The sequence below is a fragment of the Ceratosolen solmsi genome, unplaced genomic scaffold (genome assembly GCF_000503995.2).
Source record: "Ceratosolen solmsi marchali unplaced genomic scaffold, CerSol_1.0 scaffold15, whole genome shotgun sequence".
NCBI lineage: Eukaryota > Metazoa > Arthropoda > Insecta > Hymenoptera > Agaonidae > Ceratosolen > Ceratosolen solmsi.
In genome coordinates, this window is record NW_011948434.1 from 130,959 (window position 1) to 156,171 (window position 25,213).

Below are 25,213 nucleotides of genomic sequence, written 5' to 3' on the forward strand. Positions count from 1 at the left end.
TAACTAGGGGCTCCACTTTAACTATACCATTGAGTATAGTCATGTTAGTTTAAAGTTATAGTTAAAGTTGTAAATGATGTTAAATTTTGTCTATTATAAATAATAAAAAATAGTATAGTAATCTATTAGATCTTATGGTTCAAGTTTTTTTGAAAGATGCTACTTATTACAAATTTGTATTTCTATCCATTTTCATCTTATTATATTATTATCAATTGGTTTCAAATTATTATTATTATTATTATTATTAAATAACTGCCAAATGATATAAATAAGAAATAAATCTTATAGTAAAATTGAAATGTCATAAGTTTTTTTTATTAATCATTGTTATGATTTCAATATTTTAAAAATATTATTTATAAAATTTGTTGGTCACATGACTAATAATTTTTTAATATATTTGTAAGCACAAAAAGGTTGATTAAAAAAATTATGGAACATATTTATACATGAATGGTTATTCATTTACAAAATTAATAAAATCACTTTTAACTCCAAAAAAATTAAATGTAAACTTGATTATCTAAATTTCGAATATCTGAAATTTAATATCTAAATTTTTTCTATGTCTAATCATTTTTCAAAATAGAAACTTAACAAAAAAATAAAAAATCAATTAAATTTTTTAACAATGTATACATTTATAAGTACAAGAAATACAAATAAATACAAAGCATTAAAAAAAATGTTTAAATAGTAAAAATGATCTTACTTCAGTGCATTGGTAGTTACTGTCAAATCAAGAAAGTATATTGCAATATGTTTGCGCTCCATTAACACTTATATGTAGACATAACTGACGTAATCTGTATATTTAAAAACTGTGATGAAACAATTAACATAAGGATAATTCAAATATTTGTAGTACAGGCATTTATATATACACACCAATTAATTTGTTTGATATACTTAATTTGCTTTATTTTTATAGTGTTATTAAAAGAAAGTAGTAAAAAATCAAAATTTAAGTAATGTTGGTGTCTAGAAAATTTGATTTATCTTTAATAAGATTTGTAAATTAAATGTATCTAAATTAAATTTATAAGTAAAATATGACTAACAAATGCGGTTTGTAGTTGATCTGAATCATAATTGAGTTTCTATTCCAAGTAATTTAAAAACAAAATTTCGAATTCTATAAGTAATAATAATTTTTTAAATATTTTAAGCATAAAAAAGTTGATAAAAAATCTTTATTAAAAATATTTATTGATAATGGTTACCCGTTTACAAAATTAACGAAACAAAAATCTTCAAAACAAAAAGAATAAAAACTTTATTATCTAAAATTTTTAGATATTTTAAATATTATTAAATTATTTTTTATATATTTATTATTATTCATATAATTTTATTTATTTTTTAGGCTTTAATAGTACGATTTTATGTATTAAGTTGCTATTCGTCAGTTATTACTTAATTATATAAAAACATGCTATCATATAATAAAGACAATTTTAAAGCAGAGTAAATAATTATAATAATAGATTGAAATATGTGCAAAAAAAAACAGTAGTACCAACGGAATATAATAACGTATTATCTTTTCTCTCTTAATATCAAATATACTTAGAACGGCGTAAAAAGACGTGTGTTAAATTATGTAATTTATAAGATTGATTGATATGAAATAATTTAAATGGTAATGTAATCTTACGCGATATGATATTTAAGGTTAGATTCACAATTTTCACATAAATTTTTTAAGATACTTCTAATGCTATAAAAATAATTGAAAATATTTCAATGAAATATTTATATTTGACAATTTTTAAGAAATTTTTAAATTTTTTTATTGCTAAAATTATAGGGTACCAAATTAGATAGAAATGCAATAATAAACACATCATTAATGGCCCGTTAATGTATTTATATTATATAAACCTTTGGTAGCTTGATGAAATGAAAAACTAGGAAACATACCAATATTCAAGTAATTTTTTAAAAGTAATAGATAATTATTTCGTACTACAATATAAATGTGCAAAACTTGAAAAGTGAACAATCTAATATCGTTTACATTGCGCTTGGACACGTATTCTTTAAGGTACATTATTTTAAACATCTGTTTAATAAATTTATATTAATGCTTTTTATTGAAAATATTGAATAACAGATTTTATTTAAAAAAAAAATATTTATGTTGACATATATTTTATAATGAAATATAAAATTCAAAAGACAGGTTAAAACAATTAATTATATGAATATCAGTAACTTATACCAACAAAAATAAAACTTTACTTAATAAAAACAATGCATTAGTGTATAAATAATTTAGTATCAAATCTGCCAATAGTTTCATTTTAAGTTATATGAGCTGTACATAATTCTTAAATAAAATATTTATATAGGACATTAAAAAATGATAAAGTTACGAAGAGCTTCAATTCTGTATATATTAAAGCAATACTATTTTTCAAATTTTATTAAATATCATTCAAGACAAGCAATTGCACGAAATCTTGTATATCTGGAACATAGAAGTTTAATTCAACTTACAAACAATGATGTACTGCCTTTTTTGCAAGGCTTAACTACTAATGATATGAGACATTTTGATGAAGGAGCTGTAAGCATGTATTCTATTTTATTAAATACAAAAGGAAGAGTATTATTTGATATCATTATTTATAAAGTACAAGAACAAGGATTATTTTATATTGAATGTGATTCAACCGTATTAATAAATTTAATAAAACATTTGCAACTGTATAAATTAAGAAAAAATGTAAACATCAAAACTATGGAAAATAGTATGAAGGTTTGGTCAGTTTATGATACAAATATAATTTATCAAAATTATTGTAATTTACAAAATAATCATAATTTTGAAGGAAAACTTCTTCCCTGTGGAGTGAATAATTATAAGTATCATAAATTTATAGATAATATTCTGATATATAATGATCCTAGAATATTTGAATTAGGTTTTAGAATATTAACAGAATCAAATATTACACATACTGAGTTAATTAATTATTTGGGACCAAATATCTCAATAGTAAAAGATATTTCTGATTACAGATCTTTTAGATATAAATTAGGTATTGGTGAAGGTGTGCAAGATCTTTTATTTGGAGTTTCATTTCCTTTGGAAATAAATTGTGATTACTTACATGGACTTAGCTTTCACAAGGGTTGTTATATTGGACAAGAACTCACTGCCCGCACACATCACACCGGTGTTATAAGAAAACGCCTTATGCCATTAATATTTAATAATATCAATGGTAAAAACTTTGAATATGATGAAAAAATAATAAATGACAATGGAAATATAGTCGGAAAAATAAGAGGGTATGTGGGTACTGTTGGATTAGGATTAATGAGAATTGGAGAAACCATAGCATCTAAAACATTATTTGTTAAAGGTTGCACTTTGAAAATTGTTAAGCCTCAATGGTGGCCACAAGAATCACCAAAAATAGGAGCATTGAAAATTAACAAACATTAGATATTTTTTTATATAAATATGCTGACATTCAATATATTTCAGTATCAATATTTTTGGCTTTATAATATAATTTATAATTTATTTTTAATAAACAATAACAATAGAATTAGAAATTATAAAATAAATTTAAATAATTTTTATTAAAATCTTATTTACAATTATAAAAAAATTTTTTTATAGCATGGAAATAGAAAATATTTCAAAAGAAATTGCATTACAATCATTGGATTATGGGTATAAAGATAAGAATTTCAGTGTATGGAAATGTTCACATTGTCATTTAGAAGAATTATATGATTATAAAGGGACAAAACCTCCGTTTGCAAAGTATCTTTCTTTTGCAGAAGATTGTTATATAATAAAAGATCCCTTTAATTCTTTTAATAGCCGTGAAATTTTAATTCTTGGTGCAGATTGCACTGTTTGCAAAAATTCTGTCTGTATTGAATGTAGTTTGTTCTTTACTAAACGGTTTTGTAAAAATTGTGCTTTAAAAAACATTAAACATTTTCCACGCGATTTACAAAATAAAATTTCGTATGTTAATCTAAAATACAATAAATAAATGTAAAAATAAATAATAAATTTAATTCTCTATTAATTATAAATCTATATTAAATGCATAAAAAAACTGATAGATATAAATTTCTTATTAATAGAAGTTAGTAGATTTTAAAATATTGAATATTTTCGTTTAAAATTGAAATTGAAAGAAATTAATGAACTACTCAAAATACAAAGAAAACGAAAAACAAAAAAATTTTAATCTAATTATATATAAAAATGTATTATAATTTTTCATATGTATCAAATGTTTGTATACCACTTATTAAATAAACGTTTCTGAAATAAATTAATGATAAATATTCGATTAGTTTCTTTTAACATTTATTAAATTGCAAACAAACAAAAATGTTTTAGCAAAAATAGAATATAAAGACTTCTTTTAGCTAGTCATATTTGATAATTCTTTTATGAAGGTAAGTTTTTTAGCCAAAAATTTTCTTTTCATATCTATTTTCTTTTTAAATTTCTTTTTTACATCAGATTTTTGTCCATGGAATGAAATATTGTTTTTGTTGTCAATGCTTTTTTTCCTTTTTAATTTCTTTGGTGACCTTTTTTTTCTTTCATCATTTTTACTATTCTATTTGAAAATATAATAAATACATTTAATGATTGAAAAAATAATTGCAATTTTTTATATAATTATTGCAAAAATATACATTTAAATTTATAAGAATCATTAAGAATTTAGTTCTGTAATTAAAAAACTTACTTTAAATGCTGCAATTTCACATTTATTGCTTTTGAATTTCTTTTTAATATTGTTTTGTATATGTTCTTTTTTATGTTTTCTTTTTATTTCTTTAGACTTAAAACAGTATGTTTTTACTCTTAATTTACAATTCTTCAATAATGTATCATGTAGTTCCAGAGCTAAACTAACAGAATCTTCTTCAATAAAATTAACATATCCTATACCTCTGCTTATACCTGACTTGCGATCTCGAACTATACGAACAGATTCAATATTCCCACATGAAGTAAAATGAGCCCTTACTTCATCTTCGGTGATATCTGAAATTTATGGAAAAGAAAATTTTTTTTTAATTAATATAATTGTTTGGTATAAATATCGTTCATGTGATTATACATATTCTAAGAAACATTATTAAGCTACTAACCAAATGGTAAATTTCCAATAAAAACTGATTTTTTTTCATCTCTATATTTATTTTTTGAATTTGAAAAGTCAACTCTAAGTGTATTATTTCCCAATTTGTGACCATTTAATTTTAATGCAAGTTTTGCAGAAGCTTCTTCTTTAAATACAATGAAAATATACATTGATTTTAATTTAGGACATTTTTTTTTTGTAATAGTAGCTATTTTAAAAGATGTCCTAACATCATTTGGTACAACTCCTCTAATACGGAGATTTTCTATTTCACCAAACGGTTTAAATAACTGTTCAATAGTTTTTATAGATGTATCAATTGGTATATTGCCAACAAAAACTGTTCTAGCATCAAGTTTAGCTTGTTTTTTTGAAAGCAAATTTGAATTTATTTCTTGAATATTTACGAGTGGTTTTTTACATAATTTTTCCTCTTCAATTATTTGATATTTTGTTCCATCATTTCTCTCATTACTAATATTATCATCACCATTATCAGCAATCAAACTTTTATTTAATGAAGTTGTTAATTCATCATTTTTGTCATAAACACTATCAATTTCATTATCATTTATGCCGAACTTCAAATCATTATAGTTTATTGCATCATCTTCATCAGAAATATCTTCATCGTCATCACTTAACTCATTTTCATTGAAATCTTCATCATCATCAGTAATATCATCTTTAAGTAATGCTTCTAATCCTATACTATCATTTACATCATCATCACTAAATTTACTAACATCTATCTCAGAATCATTTATATTTTTATTGTAAGAATTTTTTTTGATAATTTTTAGACCTTTAAACATTTTTACACCTTTGTTCTTGAGGTTATCTTCAATAATGTCATCAGTATCTTTAAAAAATTTTTTGTCATTTTCTAATTTCTTATTTATTATATTATGTTTAGGTTTGGTAGAAAAATGTTTATTTTGAAAAATTGAGTTTTTAGCATTATTTGTATTACAATTAATTCTATGTTTTATTTTATGTAATGATAGTTTATTTATTAAAATATATTTAAATTGTTGAGATTTTGTTTTAACAATCAAACTAACAGATATGCTTATATTTGATTACTTGGTTTCCTTTCTTGTTAAAATTTGCCCTTAAGCCATTTGAAATCACCATATTATTTATTGATAATTTTATCAATTATAAAATATACAATTTAAAAAATATATTGTAAATATGTAACATTTTTTAAATATATATTCGTAGAAATACATAAAATTAAAAACATATAATTAAAGATTTTGCTTCATTAATAAATGAAGAATAAAATAAAATGCTTTTTATTAATATTAACCACGTACAAATTAAAAATCAGTAAATTGGAAAGTAAATGTATTATAGACAATTACATTTAATCATATATTCAAGTAAAATTTTTATTTAAGATTACCTTTTACAATTTTTCAAATTTATTTACAATGTGATTGATAAAAAAAATGTGATCTATGTTCCGATCATAAAACGTTTTTAAAATATTTAAGAAAACTCGTTTTCAAACATGCGTAATGAATTTTAAGCTTATTAGTTCTTGTAAGTGCAGGAAGTTTTAACCTAGAAACGAATTTTCTAAATTAATTTATTCATTGTTTTAGGATTTTATAGTAAAATTGAAATTTCTTAAAAATATAATTTTATATTATTTTTCATTAATGTTAAATATTAATTTTTATATTGTTTATTTAAGTATTAGAATAATTAAAATTTTTTGTGAATAAAAAGATTGCAATTACATTGTTTTATATTATGATAAATTCAATAAAAATAAAAATTTCTTTTTAAATGTAATTTGATATTTATATTTATCTCCTTTATGATAAAAAATATTGTCACTATGTGTACAAAGTAGTGTATGCATGTAATCTAGAATTATTGCTATCAAATTGTTAATTTTTAAATTTAACATATATATATATATATATATATATATATGGTTGGTATGTACGTACAATTATGTGTAGATTTAATATATTTTCAATGTTGTATGCACATATGCGACACATATTTATATATCAGATATGATAATACAAATCAACAATGTTAATTACGGATTGCATAAACATCATTTAATATACTATTTACCATCCATAATCAAGATCAAAATTAAATTATTTATATATGTAAAACATATATTTTACTTATTGATGTTTGCAAATGTTTAAAATAATACTTAAAAACTGAAAAATAGAAATTTGCTATTTTAATTTTAAATATTATAAATGATAGTAGAAATTATTCAAAAACAACAAAATCTATGAACTGATTCAAATATTTTAAATAATATGGAAAAAATTAAATGTTTTAAATACTGCGGTTCCGTCAATTTCTAGATATATAAGCTTATAACAATCTTGTATTTTTATTATTATATAAATTTAGTACTAATATATTTAATTTTAACAATATCACATACAAATTTAATATTTTTATAATTTAATATTGTTTATAACACCAAAATTTATATAATATAGATTAAATGTAAGAAATTGAAAAGACATACAAAAAATTTCAAACTAGATTTTGTTAAATAACGTTGTGTTTGGAAGTGGTATTATTTCCTGGCTCGAACTGCCAATGTTTCGATAACTTTAATAATTTGCCGCCCACCCAAGCAGGTGCTTAGGTGGGAGTCAAATGGAAGGATTGTAGAAATGTGTAGTATATGCAAACATGTTTAACATATGGTTTATTAACAGTTACATTAACAATAAGCAGTATTCACTTGAAGAGAAGAGTGTACGCTCTGTCTTGTCTCAATGATGTGGTTGCTCCTTGATGGTGACAATTTCGTGGTTTCTACTAATGTTGTAAGTATCAGCAGAAATATGCTCACACTTCAGTATGGAAATGTGACCTTTAAAGTGTGTGTATGCACACACGCCTATACCGAACATGTGACCTCAAAATATGTATGCACACACGCCTGTATCGGACGTGTGGCCTCAAAAAAATAAATATGCACATACCTTGAAACTATACTTGTTGTAGCCGTATAGTTTCTCGTAATGCAGTCAGCACCCTTGAATGCTTGTAAGTTGTAGCACACTTGATAATTAAAACGTCTATTCCTTCATTGTGATAACTGTTTGACTGACTAAATTACAATGAGCGTCTAGGCATAGTATGATGTCCTTAAATATACGCACTGCAGCTTACTTAGATGGCAACAAAGCATCGTTGTTACTGTACTGGAATCTTACATGAGGCGCAGAAAGAAAACTATGGAAGGTTCGAGAATTCTAAGAAATAAACAAGGTTAAGAAATTTAGAAAATTCTAATCGACGTTAGTATGCGAAGATCATACAAAGCATTGTAGGGCATTTAAAACCAAAACAGAACATGTACACGAAATTACTCGTCCCAAATGTTTACAGAAATTTGAGAATTAGAGAGACTAGTGATGCCGAGAGCCAATGGTCTTCGAAATTGCATCAATCTTGAACACTCTGATTATTATTATTATTATTATAATTTATATGTCAAATAAAATTTGAATATTAAATAAAAATATCGTACCAAATGTACTGTGTCGCAGATATTTAATGTATAAAATTTAACATATTCATTTTCATATCAAGAAATATTGTTAAAATAAAAAAATATAATTTTCTGGAATTAGCTGAATGTTGAAGAAAAAAATAGATTGTAATTAAAAAATAAAGATAACAATATGTGGAGCAAGTGTACAGTAATAACGGGAATTACAAATCAATGACAAAATGAAGTTATTAACCGTGTATTTAATCTTATATTAATAGAAAAGTGTAAATTGGATCACCATCATAAATAAAATATGTAAATATTTATTTACCAATTTATCAATTTAAGTTTTCTGTTCGAGATTGCGAGAACAGTTTTATTACCACAACTTCCCACGATCGTTCGACACTCGAAAAGGTCAATACATCTGGAAAACACCCGTGAATAGTTAATTTATTTATTCTCGCTTATCTAAAAACGTGCTCATAATTTTCCGGTGCAGTTAAACGATCTTGTTGTTTACTGCCAAGAAGACGTAGATTCTGAAATAATATCGGATATACGTAAACTATCAAGTACAAAACATTTCCTAAATTTCATTGCAATTCAAAACCTTTCACGTGCGACAACAAATAATAAGCGTACTTGCGCACTCGGCATCTTAAGACAATGCTTACATTGTTCTTAACTACGCCGAATCTTATCAGTCACGCTAGACAACCGACCATGCCTTAGAGGACTCTTCATTTAGCTAAGTCCCAGAGAAGGAAGAGACGACCAATAGTAGAAGCTCCCCTCTTTCCGACACTTTCCCGATTAGTATATTCAAGACTAGATCCGGAAGGAAGTGGAAACGAAGGCGTGCATGATCCATCATGCTGCCTAAAGTCAAACTCTGATTGGATACAAGAAAGAAGAAAGGATTTCAAGTTGAACCGGGTCAGTGAACTATTTAAGAAGGACAATGCAATGTACCACCACTTATTCTCACCAGATAAGTCACGATTTATTCTCATGGAGGAGGACCAGAGAAAAGTCGATCAGCTGAGTCTTGTAAAATATCTTTGTACGGTTATTATTCAATATCCAGTTACCTTTAGTCTCATCAAGCTCTAATAGCACATGTACTGAGATTCTCGTCATCTCAGCAGAAGGGACAAGGGAAAGTTCAAGTGCAGTTCGTGCATGGAAACTTCTCATCAAGCCTGTGAGGAGAAACTAGAAATATCACACTACAACTTCCAAGTCAGTTCTTACCACTAGGGTTGATTCTTCACCTCACGGTTTACTATGAAAACGGACCGTAAGCTGTCCGACCACAGAAGTTTCTCACGCATGCTCACTACGCAAGACCAGCAATTTGCGCCATAAAGTGGCGCGCATTTCCTCTAACCTCTATCTTAGACACGTGCTCACTCACATGGCCCACTATTCAGAGGCAACTGCAACACCTATTAATATTACGGCACTAACAAGAATTGTAGTGTTCATTCAGAGCACAACAAACGATCATAACCTCACAAGTGGTAATATTCAATAGATTATAACCTATCACTTTCACAGTAAATCATAATATCACCACTTACGTCCAGAGAATAAGGAATTTGTCATCCTCTAGTTCTCCAATAAAAGTATATCACAACGCCACATTATTATTGAGAAACATAAAGATCATTTGGAATTTCATCACGATTAATCATCCCTAAATTGGAAATAAATTGAAAATAAATGGAATAAACAGCAACAACAATTATATATGTTAATTATTGAATCAGTGCATTAACCTTTCCACTTGCTCACGCATTCTCCCACACAACATCTAGTGGCTTTCTTAGTTAATTCTACACGTTTGGTTCCTGAGACGGATTAGTAGAATTAATTTTTATACATTTTGGTCCTACGAGCCGGATTACCAATTACCAATTACGAATTACCAATAGCAGAAAAGTAGCTAAAAAGAGTGACTGTAATCCATTATTATCTCGAATAAATACAAATCGTGAATCACATAGTAGTTAATGTTTATTTACAGTTTTAAATAACAATTATATGAAAAATTAGATTGGTGGCAGCATACACGGATAATGATAATACTTTCATATATTAAATTAGTAACAACAATATCAACGAATAATAAAACATATATTTATATTCAATATATTTAAATGTAAGCAAGTATAATTTTCCTTAACGTATAATTACATATTTAAAAAAATAATTAAACATTATGTATATATATGATAATTAAAATTAACGCTTATGGAAAATGAAATTTAAGTAAATAAGGAGATAATTTTTTTATGTTAAATTTTGTTTGCAATTAGCTATTTAAATATTTATAATGAATTATTAATCAATACATAAATGGTTATTTGCATAAGACATAATTATAGTATTAAAATTTTTAATTTTTGTTTAAATAATAATTAATGAAATAAATATTTAATATTATCAAGCTTATTATTTAAAAATAATATAAAAAAAACGTAATACATGTAATAAAATTGATACTATAGACTATTTTTAGAAAAAAAAACCGATTTTATATATTGTAAAATAAGTTAACTAGATACCTAGCAAATTTATCTAATGAATAAATTATAGTTAATACGTTTATTTAATAATAAGAATATTAATGGTGTATAAAAATTAATTCTACTAATCCGACTCGTCGAACCAAACGTATAGAATTAACTAAGAAACCACTAGATGTTGTGTGGGAGAATGCATGGGTGTTCGATTTTTAATGTTTTATTTTTATGGCTCGAACTGCCAATTCAATAGTTCAGTGGATTAATCTCTCGCCATAATGAATTAGGAAAAAAGAATGCACAAAGGAAATGATAAAAGTATAATGTAATATATTTAAGTTCGATTATAAATTATTTGCTTATAAAATTATAATATTGTAGTGTTGGTTACTTTTATTGAGATAGAGAATTATTCAATTGTATTAATGTGAGTTCTTTCTTGTATTCTTCAATTGTCATAGTGCGAGTTCTTTCTTGTATTCTTGATTATCTGAATTTTAATTGTAGTTTTTGATGGTGCAAGTGACACTAAAGTGAAATAACTGAATAGATGTTTAAAACATATAGTGAATGATGATTGTAGACTGATGCCTTCAAGACTAAATAGTGCTCACGTTATAATGACTGCGTAGTTGTTAATAGACTTGACTAAGAAGGACTGGTGGCTAAGAAAGACTAAGAAAGGCTGGTCTGCGTGTAAAGCACAGCCTTTAAATGTTATCGCACAACTGCTTGAAACGCCGGTGTTTTGTTACCGTGACGTCAACAGGGCATAACCTGGAAGATTCGCTGCTATTGCATTGTTAAAATAACTGAATCGCGAGTTCATACCTCTCCCACTTTTGTATTCCGCTTTTCAACTGTTCAATCCGTAACTTTCCGCCCGCCATCATCAATTCAATTGATGATTAGATTTGTCGTTCAAGGATTGATAGCACTACAAGCTTATGATCTGGCCTTATCATGGTGGTAGCAGTTGTTTTTAAAGTAACTACTTGAGCGAGTGGCCACTTGCTAGTGGTAGCCTTTGATTGGTGATGAGGACTAGAGATCCAGATTTGAAGTCAGGGTCTCGAAGCATTCATGTCCTTTAATGATGGATCTGGTAATGTATTAAGTAGTACTGTGTAGCTCCCTTTAGTTATTGTTCCAACACCTTTACCTGCTATGCTCTTATTGAATACTTTCGCCGGGGTGACTTCGTGTTTTTTTTTTTTTTTTTGCTGAGAAGGCCTGAGTCTCAGTCATTGGTACTGTGGTGAGAATTCATTCAAGATGTGGTTGGAAGGGGTGGGCTCGCCTTCTTGTGGACTTCATCGTAATAAATTTTATATTGCACAATTAGCAATACAATTTACTTATGGTTTTCTAACAGTTTGATGAGATGAGAACAGCACGATGAATTAATTGCCGTTTTTTCTCACTGGAACTGCCCGCCATGCAGCGATTCTGCAGTTGAATCGGGTTTACCAGTGGTAATGTAGCGTGTTCTTACCTCCAAGATTCATGACGTGTCTGCCATGCGTGATGAATGGCACAACCAAGGGAATCTTTCTCCCTAGTCTTCCATTAGTTTCTTTATCGTCTTGATTGCAGTTAATGAAACAGATTTTGTGCCTTGACTGTAGTAGTCAAATAATTGGCACTCTTTCGAGGTTGTCGATCCAATGGATTCTTTGTAGATTCTAGTTATCCTCATGAAATTGTATCTGCTTATGGCGATGTCAGTGAATTTCCGATTACCGTGTCTGACATTTCTTTCTTTCCTTTGAGATTGGTACCAGCGTTCTTGATGTCTTTTGACGATTGTATTATCTCTTCAGTTGACGTTAGTAATGACCTACAGTTGTTTGGGCTGGATTCGAGTACTGTTGATCATGTAGTATTGTATGATGCCGCCCAGAACATCCGTTGCAGTTTCTGGGGGTGGTGCACTTGTAAGTGGTGTGAGGCGCAACTAGTTAGACCATAGTCGTTGCTCCTCTTTGAAACACTTTCTCTCCGTGACTGACAATTGCTTAGATTTTGGGCATGCAATCACAAAATGCTGTTGTTGGTATATGGTGAAGTATATGGTTGGTGCATATGGTGATCCATTGGCGTCCTCGTTGACCTTGGGAATTCATTGGAATAGGTGACAGGTATGCTGTGTGTTGGGCTGGAAGTAATTGCTCTTGGGCTTATGAATTTGACTTGATCGTTTTTCATTATGATTAATTAACCTTTGTGTTGATTAAGGTCTTGTCAATCGAATTTTCTTTGCATGCGAATAAGTTTTTATCCTCATCTGGGCAAATCTTTTTGACTGCCAAGTTTCTAATTTCAGTATCAATATTGTCATTTATTATTTCTGTTTTGATTGTATATAGGACCCGTTGTTAGATGTTTTTTGTGTTTATTTATAATATTCTCTTTAGATCATGAGTCTGGATTGTAAGTTTTCTGAATCTGTATTAAGTGTCCTCAACACTTTCTTTATGAAACTTGTCAATAAATGACCATAAATTTAAAAGAAGTTAATGAAATAGTTATAAGACTGTTAATTTTGTTCTTACTTCATTTAAGATGTCATCCAGTGGGATGCCTGTGTAATTGATTTTTTCGATCTAATATAGTAATTTACTTCTGATGATATATTGCTGTGGGGTTATAGCTTCATTTGGTTTTATCAAATTCATATTTATTCCTTATTGCAATGACATGATATGAATATTTATCCGATAATCTTCATTCCGAGGATGATGTGATTCGTCTATTATATTCATCCTTTGAAAATAACTTAAAATGTTGTTTATAATTTCAAATTATTCGAAAGATATAGGTAGTCAGGTATTTTCGGGGAGTTCATCGTTTCTTCTTACTTATAACTGGTATTTTATGTAATTTTTACTACTTGTTTGCATCGGTGATGTCCTTCCTAATTTATCGATCATGACAATAGTTTTCTGTGGGATTACTTGAAGTTTCCTTGTAAATTCATCTATGATCAGTGTAGTTTCAAAGCCGTTGTCAATAGGAAGGCGAGCTTGATTGTGATTTTACTGTAATCACTGTGGTGTCCAGCAAGGTCGTTGATTATCTTCTCTTGGATGAGTTGTAGTTTTAACAATAGAATTAGAATGTATTGAATGAAGTGTTAATGATACGACACCTTGAGTTTCAGTCATGAGAATTCCCCCAATTCCATACACGTCGATAGTGGAGTCCTTTTTTTGGAATATGTAGGTTTCGAACGAGGCTTCGAAATACAAACGAGAGTTCCGAGCCTGTATCAATCAGTATACGAGCTTGTTGAATTATCTTGTCTGATCGAAATTTTGCAATGGCGGCAGCAAGTAATAAACAATTTACATGACTGTTTTCTATGATCGCATCCTTGTGTCAACTGGATGATGAGATTATGCCTTTTTCGCAAGAAGGTTGGTTTGAAAAAATGTTGTGTAGTGTAGTGTTATGGTTTTTTTGGCAGTTTTTTACATTTTGAGCTTGATCCGGAAAGACTGATGTCGTGGTGATTTAAACAGTTTACGCAGTCCTCTTTCTGCTACAATTTTTTGTTTGTCTGATTCGGATTTACCTCTGAATCGATCACAGAGATATATTGGGTATTCCCCGTTGCAAAAGGTACAGTCTTTTTTAATTTGAAATGAAGAAGATTTCAATTAAGGTTTCTTTAGAGATAATTGGTAACAATTAGAGGACCTTCCCTTTTTTCAGGACGATGATGGTATTGATCTAGAATCCATCTTTGATGGTTTCAATGAGTATGTGGCAGGTTAATTTACCTTTTCATCTTGTCTTAGTGACCACATCCTGGTTGAGAGGAACGTTCTTAATTGATCTAATCATGGATAGGTGGTACACGTTTCGAGTGAAGGTTCGCATAGCTCTACGGTGGCGCGGTCAAAGTAAAGTGAGATCTGATGTACCAATAAATAATTCCATAAATCAGGCAGTATATTCAAGGAGATGGGGGGGGGGGCTTGATTGCTTCTGCTGATCTTTTGGTTAGATTTTCTAAAGTGTCTACATCACCTTTTATTGGTTTTACTCAAGGAAATAATTTAAGAAGGTCAGAATGGATTGAGAGACGTTGGTTCTTGTACTGCCGATTCAGTAGTTCCCATGCTGGTGATAATGATTCGTTTGTCAGTGGGAGACCTTTTATTAATGCTAAGGTTGTCTCGTCTAAAGAGGTGTAGAGGTAATCTAATGTAGAGGTAAATAAAGAGGTACACCTTCAGCCGTTCGCGCGAGCTTCGCGATCCAATAAATGCCCTTGTTATCGGTGCTTTTCTCGTACACCTTCAGCCGTCGCGGGAGGTTAGCAATCGTGTAATCTATCTCGGCGGGTGCACTCGTACCTTCAAAACCTTACGAGGCCGGCGCGTAAGTTTTTTCAATAAATGCCGTACGAGGCTGGCGCGAAAGTGCATTCAATAAATAGTTTCTCTATTTGTTGACTTCACGGCAATTTTATTTGTCTTACCAAATTCTATGATGAGCGCGCAGGTGTTACGCATTTTATTTCCTGATCACTCTTTGAATGCAATCAGTAACCTTGACTGCTTGAACTATAGCGCACTTAAAACAATTGTTTAATGTATTGGCTTCATTGTATTTGGCTCACAAGCTTATTGTTGCTGAGTCTTGCTAAATTATCTACGTATCATGACTAGATAATCTTATATCATGAGTAGATAGAAAGTGATAACTGATAACTAATTGATCGATAGATTTACCGCGAGCCTACAAGCCTGTTGTATACGCGCACGAAACTGAAGGCTTGTTTGTTCTGTGGCGGCCCTGCTGAGAGATGTTTACTGTTTGAGTTTACTTTACGAGTTTTTCAATGTGACAGTTTCAATGCTAGAGGGTGAGGATCCTCGCGTGCTTGTCTTTATATCCGCGTGGCCTCTTACTTAACTGGCAACAAAGCATCGGTGTTGCTGTACTAGAATCTTGCATCAGGCGAAGAAAGAACTCTAGAAGTTTCGAGAATTTTAAGAAAAAACAAGGCTTGAGGAATTTGGAGAATTCAAAACGACGTTATTACTCGAAGACTAAAAACATTATGGGCCATTTCAAACCAAAACATAATTAATACACGAAATATTCTTGTCCCAAGTGTTTATAAAAAGTTGAAAGCTACAGAGACTAGCGATGCCGATAGTCACGGTCTTGGAAGTTGTTTCAATCCCGAACAGTAACATAGAATAAAATTTCAGCAGATTGAGCTTATATTTTTGTCTATTATATTAAATAATTATTTAATAAAAACTAAATTACTATAGGTATTGATGTTTTTAATTTTAATAGCATTAATTAATATGTTGAAATGATTATATTTAGCATAGATTTTTTAGTTACATATAATAGAATTAAAATAATTAAATTAGAACAATAAGAATCATGTATTTCGAAAAATTTATTAATTTATTAACGTAATATAGTATTATCAAAGAAATTAAAATAAAAAAGTTGGATATTTTCATTTTAAAGTACCTTAAAGTACGTTCTTCATTCATGGCAGATATTTCGTTAATAGCTAATGGTAACCGCACTACAACTGCAGAATCTCTGCATGGCGAGCGGTTCCCCTTGAAAGAAGAAATCAACAGTGTAGTTTTAACTTATAATTCTGTTCGAGAAATATTCAAACGAAATGAATTTACATGTTGTGTATTTTGCTACATCTGCAGTACATATTGAAGTAGTTAGTGACTGTACAACCAATAGTTTCATATCTACATATAATAGAAGAATTCATCGCGGCATATCGAAGATTCTCGGCTCACAGAGGTATTCCACATACATTATGTTTAGAATGTGGTATGACCATCATCGGGCTTATACATTGCTCCAAGACTATGAGTTCAAAGTACACCGCAACTAGCTCACCATCCCAAGGATGGAGCTGACAGCGGCTTATTGCTTCTAAACTTATGCAATACGACCAGCAAGGCAGATTCTTGGGAACTCTCACATGGAACAAGTCTCATGCATAACGCTGGAAAGACTTGTGAGAAACTCCAGTGTTACTCCAGACACTCACTGGAATTATGTTCCCAATATATAGCTCAGGAAGAAAATCAACCATCAATGAATTTTCTAATGACGAGCGGAATGTTCAGGATTGGAAAACTTTTCAAGACTGATGGCTCTCGAAATTATTAATTTCTCTAGCACTCGAATTTCTGTAAAATTCTGCCGTCACGGAGCGAAGTCTTCCGCTTCGTATACGTATTTAGCGGGCTATTATCATTTGAACCGCCAAGGAGAGTACACGCTATCAGTTGTACAAGCATTTAACAATCAGACGTGCAAAGAGAAAGTGCTAAAGAAGCATTGCAGCACCCTTCACTCCAACAGATTAAGGGAATCTCACGCATCTCAATCAAGTACACTCTCTGTCTCCAACTTCGACCAATAAGCTCAATAAACACACAAGGCATTCGCAAGTAATCACTAACACGATCGTCACACATACTATTTTCGCTCCATACGTAACCCTTTTTGCGGTGCAAACCTGGCAGCACTATTACGCAACCGTCGTCGCACCATTACGCAATCCTGTTTTGTGGTGCACCCACACTATACTGCCAGCACTATACCAAGAGATAGAGAGATTTATAACCTCTAACTTCTCAGTGTAGTAACTCACCACCAATCGCACTACGTCAAGAGGGTCCGGAGATTTACGACCTCCTACTTCGACATGTGTTGCTACAACCAAGTGGAAATCACCAAAAAATGCACGGACCACATTATCAACTGAAAATCATTATAACAGACCTGTCAATTACTGAAAAGAAACACTACCCCTTTTACTTATCCTCACTTTCTACGACCAGTAAATTGATGGTCATAGTCTAATCCAACCGTCCTGGTCCTTCGACACTGGATGACTGGAATTCTAAACATATAGTCATATATATTCAATTTACTTTTTATATTAAAAGAATCTAAATATTGTGTCAAATACTTAAATAATATTACAATTTATTTTATTGAAATCTATATATAAATTATCTTTATTTTTCAATAGATCAAGAGATTTATATTAATTAAAACTGTAGAAGATGTTAAAATTTAGAATCATTATAAAACAAAACAATAAAGAAAGATTTTAAAACTTATATGTTTAAGGAACTTCAACTGTCGTATATTATAAGATTTTAAAAGAAAACTCTTTCACTTTGCAGCGTACTTAGGAAATATGTAAACACAATTTTATGGATAATAAAAACCATATATTCTTTAGTTCAATGTTCATCAATTGATAGTGGATTTTACCGGACTTTGTTTAAAAGCGGTCTAAGTCTTAGTATTATTAATAAAAGGAAGAATCGCAACGATATCTTCATAGATTGTGAGTTTATAGATTATTAAGTTACTACTCCAATCGAATACATAAGGCGTATGGCAGTAGAGTATGCGATAATCTTCGATTATCATGGTAAAAAATTATTTTGGCATACTATTTAATTATGTTTTAGTGTATTGTATTTTAATATGAATAAACATTCATTAATTCTTAATTAATATTGAAAACAATATTTAAAAAAATATTATTTAATATATATATATATATATATATAATTATATATATATATATAATGGGATTTTTTATCAACATTTATTCAACCTTTAAAAGTGATTTAAAAATTGAATGTATATAGCTTATATATGAATTAGGTTGACAGTTATTTGTGAAAAATTAATTATTTATTATCAAATAAAATTATTTTGAAATTACAACTTATAAACAAAGGTGGACAAAACTTTATAAAATTCCAGATATTTAAAATTTTTAATCAGAATTTTTTAAAATTATATATATATATATATATATTTATATATATAATTTGATGTTAATGTTGCAGTGCATTATTCACGAACTTTTTGTTCCGAATATATATATATATAATTTCTCTATTATCGATTAACTTATCCAAAAGTTTTGGATAATTGTACAGATAATACATATCTCTAATAATTATTTTTAGTCTTCAATTAAATTGAATTTGTAGTAGCTAAAATGTATACTATTCTTTTTATATTTAATCATTACCATATTTAGTAGAATAAAAACTATAAAGAAAATCCATAAAATAAGCTAATAACATATTTGTTAAACGATATACTGTAGTTTGAAAAAGTTTTTAAAAATGACAGTAAATCTTTTTAAAAACATTACTTATGACAGTTGACAATATAAATAAAAATTATAATTAAAATTTTATTACAATTTTTTTCATTTACACATCTTTAAAATTAAATATTCATAATACCATGTTTTTAAGTACCTTGAGCTAATTAATCTACTAAAACAATTTTTTTGTTGAAATAAAATAAATAGTTTAGAAAAGTAATTAACATAAAATAATTTATAAGTAAATATTATTTATATTTTACCATTACATAAAATTTATATGGAAACATTTTCTAGCATTCAACCATATTATATATTACATATTTCATTAGCATACGAGGATCCAATAAAACTGGTTAGTGATTAATAATTATTAATATAATTAAGTATTATAATGTATGCGTATATCAAATTAAAAAAAATTTCTCTTGAATAAATTCTATAGAAATTAAATATAGTAATAACTTGATAATATTCTTTTTTATTCATTAAGCGTTGACTGGGAATTTTTTATGATTTATGTATTACTTATTATTCGATATTATAATAGATTAACTAAAGAATATATAATTAACTCGAAGACTTATGATTCATTAATAAAAAATTTTTTTCATGTATACAAAATTGCAATAAAAAGTAAGAAATTATTATGATGCTATCGATTTATCTCGAAATAAAATAAAAATATTATGAAAAGAGGACATTATATATAAAATTATATAATATTCTGTAATTAAACTTTTGAATTATCAAATTTTACTATATATATATATATATATATATATATATATATATATATATAAAGTAGAATTGTAAGGTAATATATAAACAAATTATGACTTAAACTTTTCTAAATATATACTTTTTATACAACTTAATAAATTATATTATTTATAAATAATTTATTATATTGTTTTTATATTTATATTTCAATAGTTCCAATATAGAACCTTGAATGTTTATTTTAATTTTATATTATTTTCATTTGATTATTTCAGTCTTTCAAATTTAACTAACGATATAACCTAATTTAAAAGACCTAATTAAACATTGTACCAAACAATTGGAATTATATTTATTATTTTACTTTTTATGAAGTTTCTTAAATGTAGATAATTCCAATTATAATGAGTTAATGTATTATATAATTTTCATATTCACTAAAATTTTTATTGAATATATAGAAAGTTATTGCATAATAGAACAAAATTAAAAAAATTAAGAACGAAAAAGATGGAAAAAGTGTAAAATGTTTTTTTTTTCGTTATTTTAGGGTGTGACTTTTATTCTTACCTGCACCCTTTTTATCAACATTATAATTAATTAATTTCTGTATTTCTTTTAATGATTTTAAAAGCTACTACTATGCTAGAGTGCAAGAACAACAAACACACTTGTATATTCATGTTATTATATATTTCAGAGCGAGAGGAAGAACCAATATGATATCAGAGTCAAAGAGTTGAGAAGCAGAAACAGATAAAGAGAAAGAGAGAGCTTGAGTTGGTTGCGTGAGTAGAAGAACGCGCTAGAACGCGCGTGTGACCCATCAGTCCGAGGCCAACGGTCGAGCCTCACAAATCGGTTGAAATTAAAAGCCAGTATTCAGTTTGTTATACACAGTTCAAGTACTGAATTCTGTGCGCATTTGTTCAGAACTAGTGCATTTTATTATTTCTTTCATATCTTAGATTTAATTCTCTTTTAGAAATTTTTCACGTAACTAATTTTTGAGTTTCTTTTTCCAGTAATTTTTCAACGTGGTCCCTTTACTGATAGTATAGCAGGTGAGTAAATGAGATACGTTTCGTGCTTTCATTTAGAGTTTAGTAAGTGCGACTTTTTTAATTTAACAGGTCAAATGAAAAAGTTGAGTGATACGCATGGAAGATGAGTCACAAACAAAAAGTCCAGTTTATTTAGCCAGTTGTAACCCTTCAATATATGTTTAACTGCTTTTAAGAACTTACCAAAAATGAATGGTAATCCGGCCATAATTAATTACCGTAAATTTTCTTCACTTATTTGTTATGATTATATTTCATAACATTTTATGTTTTATCGTCCTTTTTATAACATGGGGTTTATAAGCTGGGTTTTCTCAATTTTTGTATACCGAGATAACGTCGAATTATCATACATTATATTTCATACATTCGGATAATGCTTTGTATTAGTCTATAATTTTAATATGCAAATAACAGTATCTTCATATTCGTAACTCAACTACGGAATAGATATGAATTTAAATATAACGTAATGATGCAGAATACATGATAAATACACAATAAATACAAATAAAATATTAAACATTATTTGATTTTTCTAATGCTTTAATTGTTAAAATTTATTAGTGCACAATATTTAATCAACTGCATATTATATATAATAATCATTACATAGATATAATAAATAATTAGAATATGTATATTTTTATCCTATCATATAACAATATCAAAGTGTACAAAAATAAACAATTACAAATTAAATTTTCAGTAATTTCGACTTGTTTCTCATGCAATTCAAGGTGTTGGTATTTTTTACATAGATAATATTTGAGACATACCAGACATATATCTTTTTTTTATATTTTCATTATGATACGTCACTATGATAGTTATACTTTAAAAAGGTGTAACATTTGTACTGAAAAAGATAAACAGACTTAAATATATATTTATTTATTGAAATATATTTATTAAAATATTATTTATAAAAATATATTTATTCATTCAACGTATTCATTGAAAATATTGAATTAGTATAAATAGAATTAATTTTTATAGTAAGTTTTTCATTATGTAATTTAAATTTATTAAATCATAAATTATCAGTCACAACTTAGTAAAGTAAATTTATAAATGTTTAATATAAAAAATTTATCTTTAATAAAGATTTTGTTATGGTTTTAGATTGTGCTAATTACTTTGGCCTGCATATTTTTTACAATTATATAAAATAAAAATACAAATTACATATTATATTTTATAACCGATTTTGATGATTAATCAAGTGTAGAAGTGTTTTATAAATTAAAAAAAATTAATTGTAGGAAGTTTACATTAATTTATGTGAATATTTACAATATTTGTTAAATTACTTATTTTCATAATGATATAAACATGAAAGTACAAAGCTGAGTATTATTACTTATAATAAGAGATAAAAAAGATTTCTTTCCATATGTAAATATCAATGATATTCATAAATCTATAAGAATGTTTATCTTATTTATATAATTAATTTATGTAATAAAAAAAATAATTTAATTAAACGATTGTTTTATCTTAAAAAATTATTATAGATTTAAAATTATTTTATGTTTTGTACAATCTTTCGTGTATTTGCAAAATATTTTGATTAACTCATCAACAACAAGAAGTTTAATTATAACAAATTTAAGTTTTTGGTACCAATAAGAATCTTTCTATTATAAAAAAACATTAATAATTTTATATATACTTCTAGATAGCAGAATTTTGTGAGTAAAACTTTTTGTCTAACTTTTTATAAATGCGAAAAAGAATGTAAATGTTTCACATTAAAGACTATAAATGATGATAATAAAAATGACTTTCGAATATTTTTATATAAATATATCGCATTTATATTAAACCTTTTTCAGAGGAATTTTTAAAAATATAAAACAATGTATTGGCATAAACTGGATTTTTTAATAACTAAAAATATTTCATCTGTTAAATGAATTTTGTGTAAGTGTAACTAATAGGATTCAATGTTTTCATACAATAGCTATATATTGTAATATTTGTATACATGTATATTTCCAGTAAATTATATAACGTTTTATAATAAATAATTAGAGAACAGTGTCATTTAATACGACTTTATATGATATAATGTAATTTAATTAATTATATATTTTTTTTATATTTAATAATAATTATTTCATGTACAACGTATATAATTAAATTGCAACTGAAAAATTGATCAATCCTTTTAAATTTTAATTATGCGTCAATATATAATGCTTAACTTCCGTTATGGCATTATTTTATTAATATTTTTATAAATAGATTATGAAATTTCTTAAAATAATAATTTTATTAATTACTAGCTCAAAAAAAAAAAATAAACATGATAGTAACTAAATTTTATCTAGAATTTCAGAAAAATATATCATTTATGATCCTAATAGGATCAAATTTCATCCCTAAATTTTTACTTTTAAGCGACATAATGATAGCATTGACATCAATAAACTCAAATAAATCAAATTATATTAAAAAAAATATATATACATACATAGGCATAACATTATATGATTTTTAATAGAAAAATTAGAAAAATATAGTGTTCTTACAATTAAATTGAAAAAAACTTTATTAATATGTTTACAAAAGAATACAATGAACATTAATGGTTTTCTAACTAATTAAAAATATATTTACAAAATTAAATATGTACTTGAAGTTACTAACTTAAAAATATTTATTAATACTTATTAGTTTCTAGAACAAAATAATACCATTCTTATTTATTTATAATACGATAAATTAATTATGTAAAAACATTAATTACATATAGTCGCTTGAGAGGTATAATATATAATTTTAGTCATTTGACCAATTAATATTACATTGTAATATTTCAGTGTAATGTTTCACTTATTAAATGTAAGCATATTTCTTATTATAATAAAGAAAATAGAAGTTACTGTTTTTTACAAACTATATTTACATGAGAAGTACAAGTTTTTTATTAATAGCTTTAAAAAATTAGATTATTAAAATTCTTGATAGTATATTCTTGAACATTTTAATTTTCTTTATAACTTTAGTTTATAGAAGTAATTGTTTGTAAACACGGATAAACTCTGTTACATTAATAGGAAAAGAATGTTATTATGCAATAGCGTTGTCATTTATTAGATTTTCCTAAATATGTATATATATATATATATATATATAAATGCATATTTATAATATATATAGTGTGCACACATACAAAGAGAGAGAGAGAGAGAGAGAGAGAAGCATATCAAAACGTTGGTGACTATTATTTATATTATTTAGGGCGAAACACTTTTAGAAAAATATTTTCAAGAGAAATATTAAAAATAAATAATTAATGATTTACGTATAAATCATACGAACCTTGTTTGCATATTCGCCACTGAATATTTTCTAGTAAAAATATATACAAAATTAATTTTCATTTACAAATAGGTTATTTATTTTCCTTTTTTGTTCATTTCTTAAATAATCACATCTAAATTGTCTTTTAGTATAGATCGTCCATGTGCGGTCATTCAATTTTTCGAATTCTGAAAAAAATAAAATCACCGTCATATTATTCAAATTATATAATATATCCATGCTTGCACAATTCTAAATTCACTATGTTATTAGTTCTTTTCAGTACTTTTTAAATATTTTATATTAACAGTTATACGTAATATAGGTTTCGTAAGAATTATTTTAATTATTTTATTTTATAATTATTTTTAAGATATTCTTTGTTTTTAGTATAATTAATTAAATTTATTTATAGATGATTTAAAAAATGTGCAGAGTAGAAGTAATTGTTTGATTGTCATTTTAATTGATTCATTTAATTTTCTCTTTATGCAGTAAATATTTTAAATCCGTATACACATGACATCTGATATCCATTACTTATAGCATTCTTATTTACGTGAAAATCGTATGTAATGAGTATAGGGATAAATGCGTAAAATAGTGTCCATAGGCGCGAATAAGAAATTTAAGTAGCCATTGGGATTTAAGTCATAAAGTGACTGAGCTGCTTTATTGCTGCTGAATTGAATATAAACAATTAAACATTGTAATTAGTACAGTATATACGATCTATATACTGACATCATGAGGATATAAATATTTGGAATGGCTGCAGTTAAATGAAG

The 25,213-nt window shown here is 27.0% G+C and overlaps 2 protein-coding genes across 3 annotated transcripts; one reads left to right on the plus strand and one right to left on the minus strand.

The window, feature by feature from the left end:
* Positions 1-1,905: 1,905 nt before the first annotated feature.
* On the plus strand, positions 1,906-3,498 carry LOC105364661 (putative transferase CAF17 homolog, mitochondrial). 2 transcript variants are annotated; one of them, XM_011502645.1, is made up of 2 exons: positions 1,906-2,050; positions 2,358-3,498. In XM_011502645.1, exon 2 carries the CDS (start codon positions 2,369-2,371, stop codon positions 3,458-3,460), a length of 1,092 nt encoding a protein of 363 aa, XP_011500947.1. In that variant the 5' UTR covers positions 1,906-2,050; positions 2,358-2,368; the 3' UTR covers positions 3,461-3,498. The 2 variants fall into 2 exon arrangements, with proteins under 2 accessions (XP_011500947.1, XP_011500948.1); XM_011502646.1 differs by lacking the exon at positions 1,906-2,050 and having other exon boundaries at positions 2,501-2,575; positions 3,031-3,498.
* A 1,242-nt stretch (positions 3,499-4,740) lies between these two features.
* LOC105364828 (RNA-binding protein 34) lies at positions 4,741-6,040 on the minus strand (the record flags this gene model as incomplete). The annotated part of the gene is made up of 3 exons (XM_011502857.1): positions 4,741-4,747; positions 4,807-5,041; positions 5,149-6,040. Coding segments are annotated over 3 exons (1,134 nt in total), but the record flags the coding sequence as incomplete, so codon positions are not given.
* Between the last annotated feature and the right edge of the window lie 19,173 nt (positions 6,041-25,213).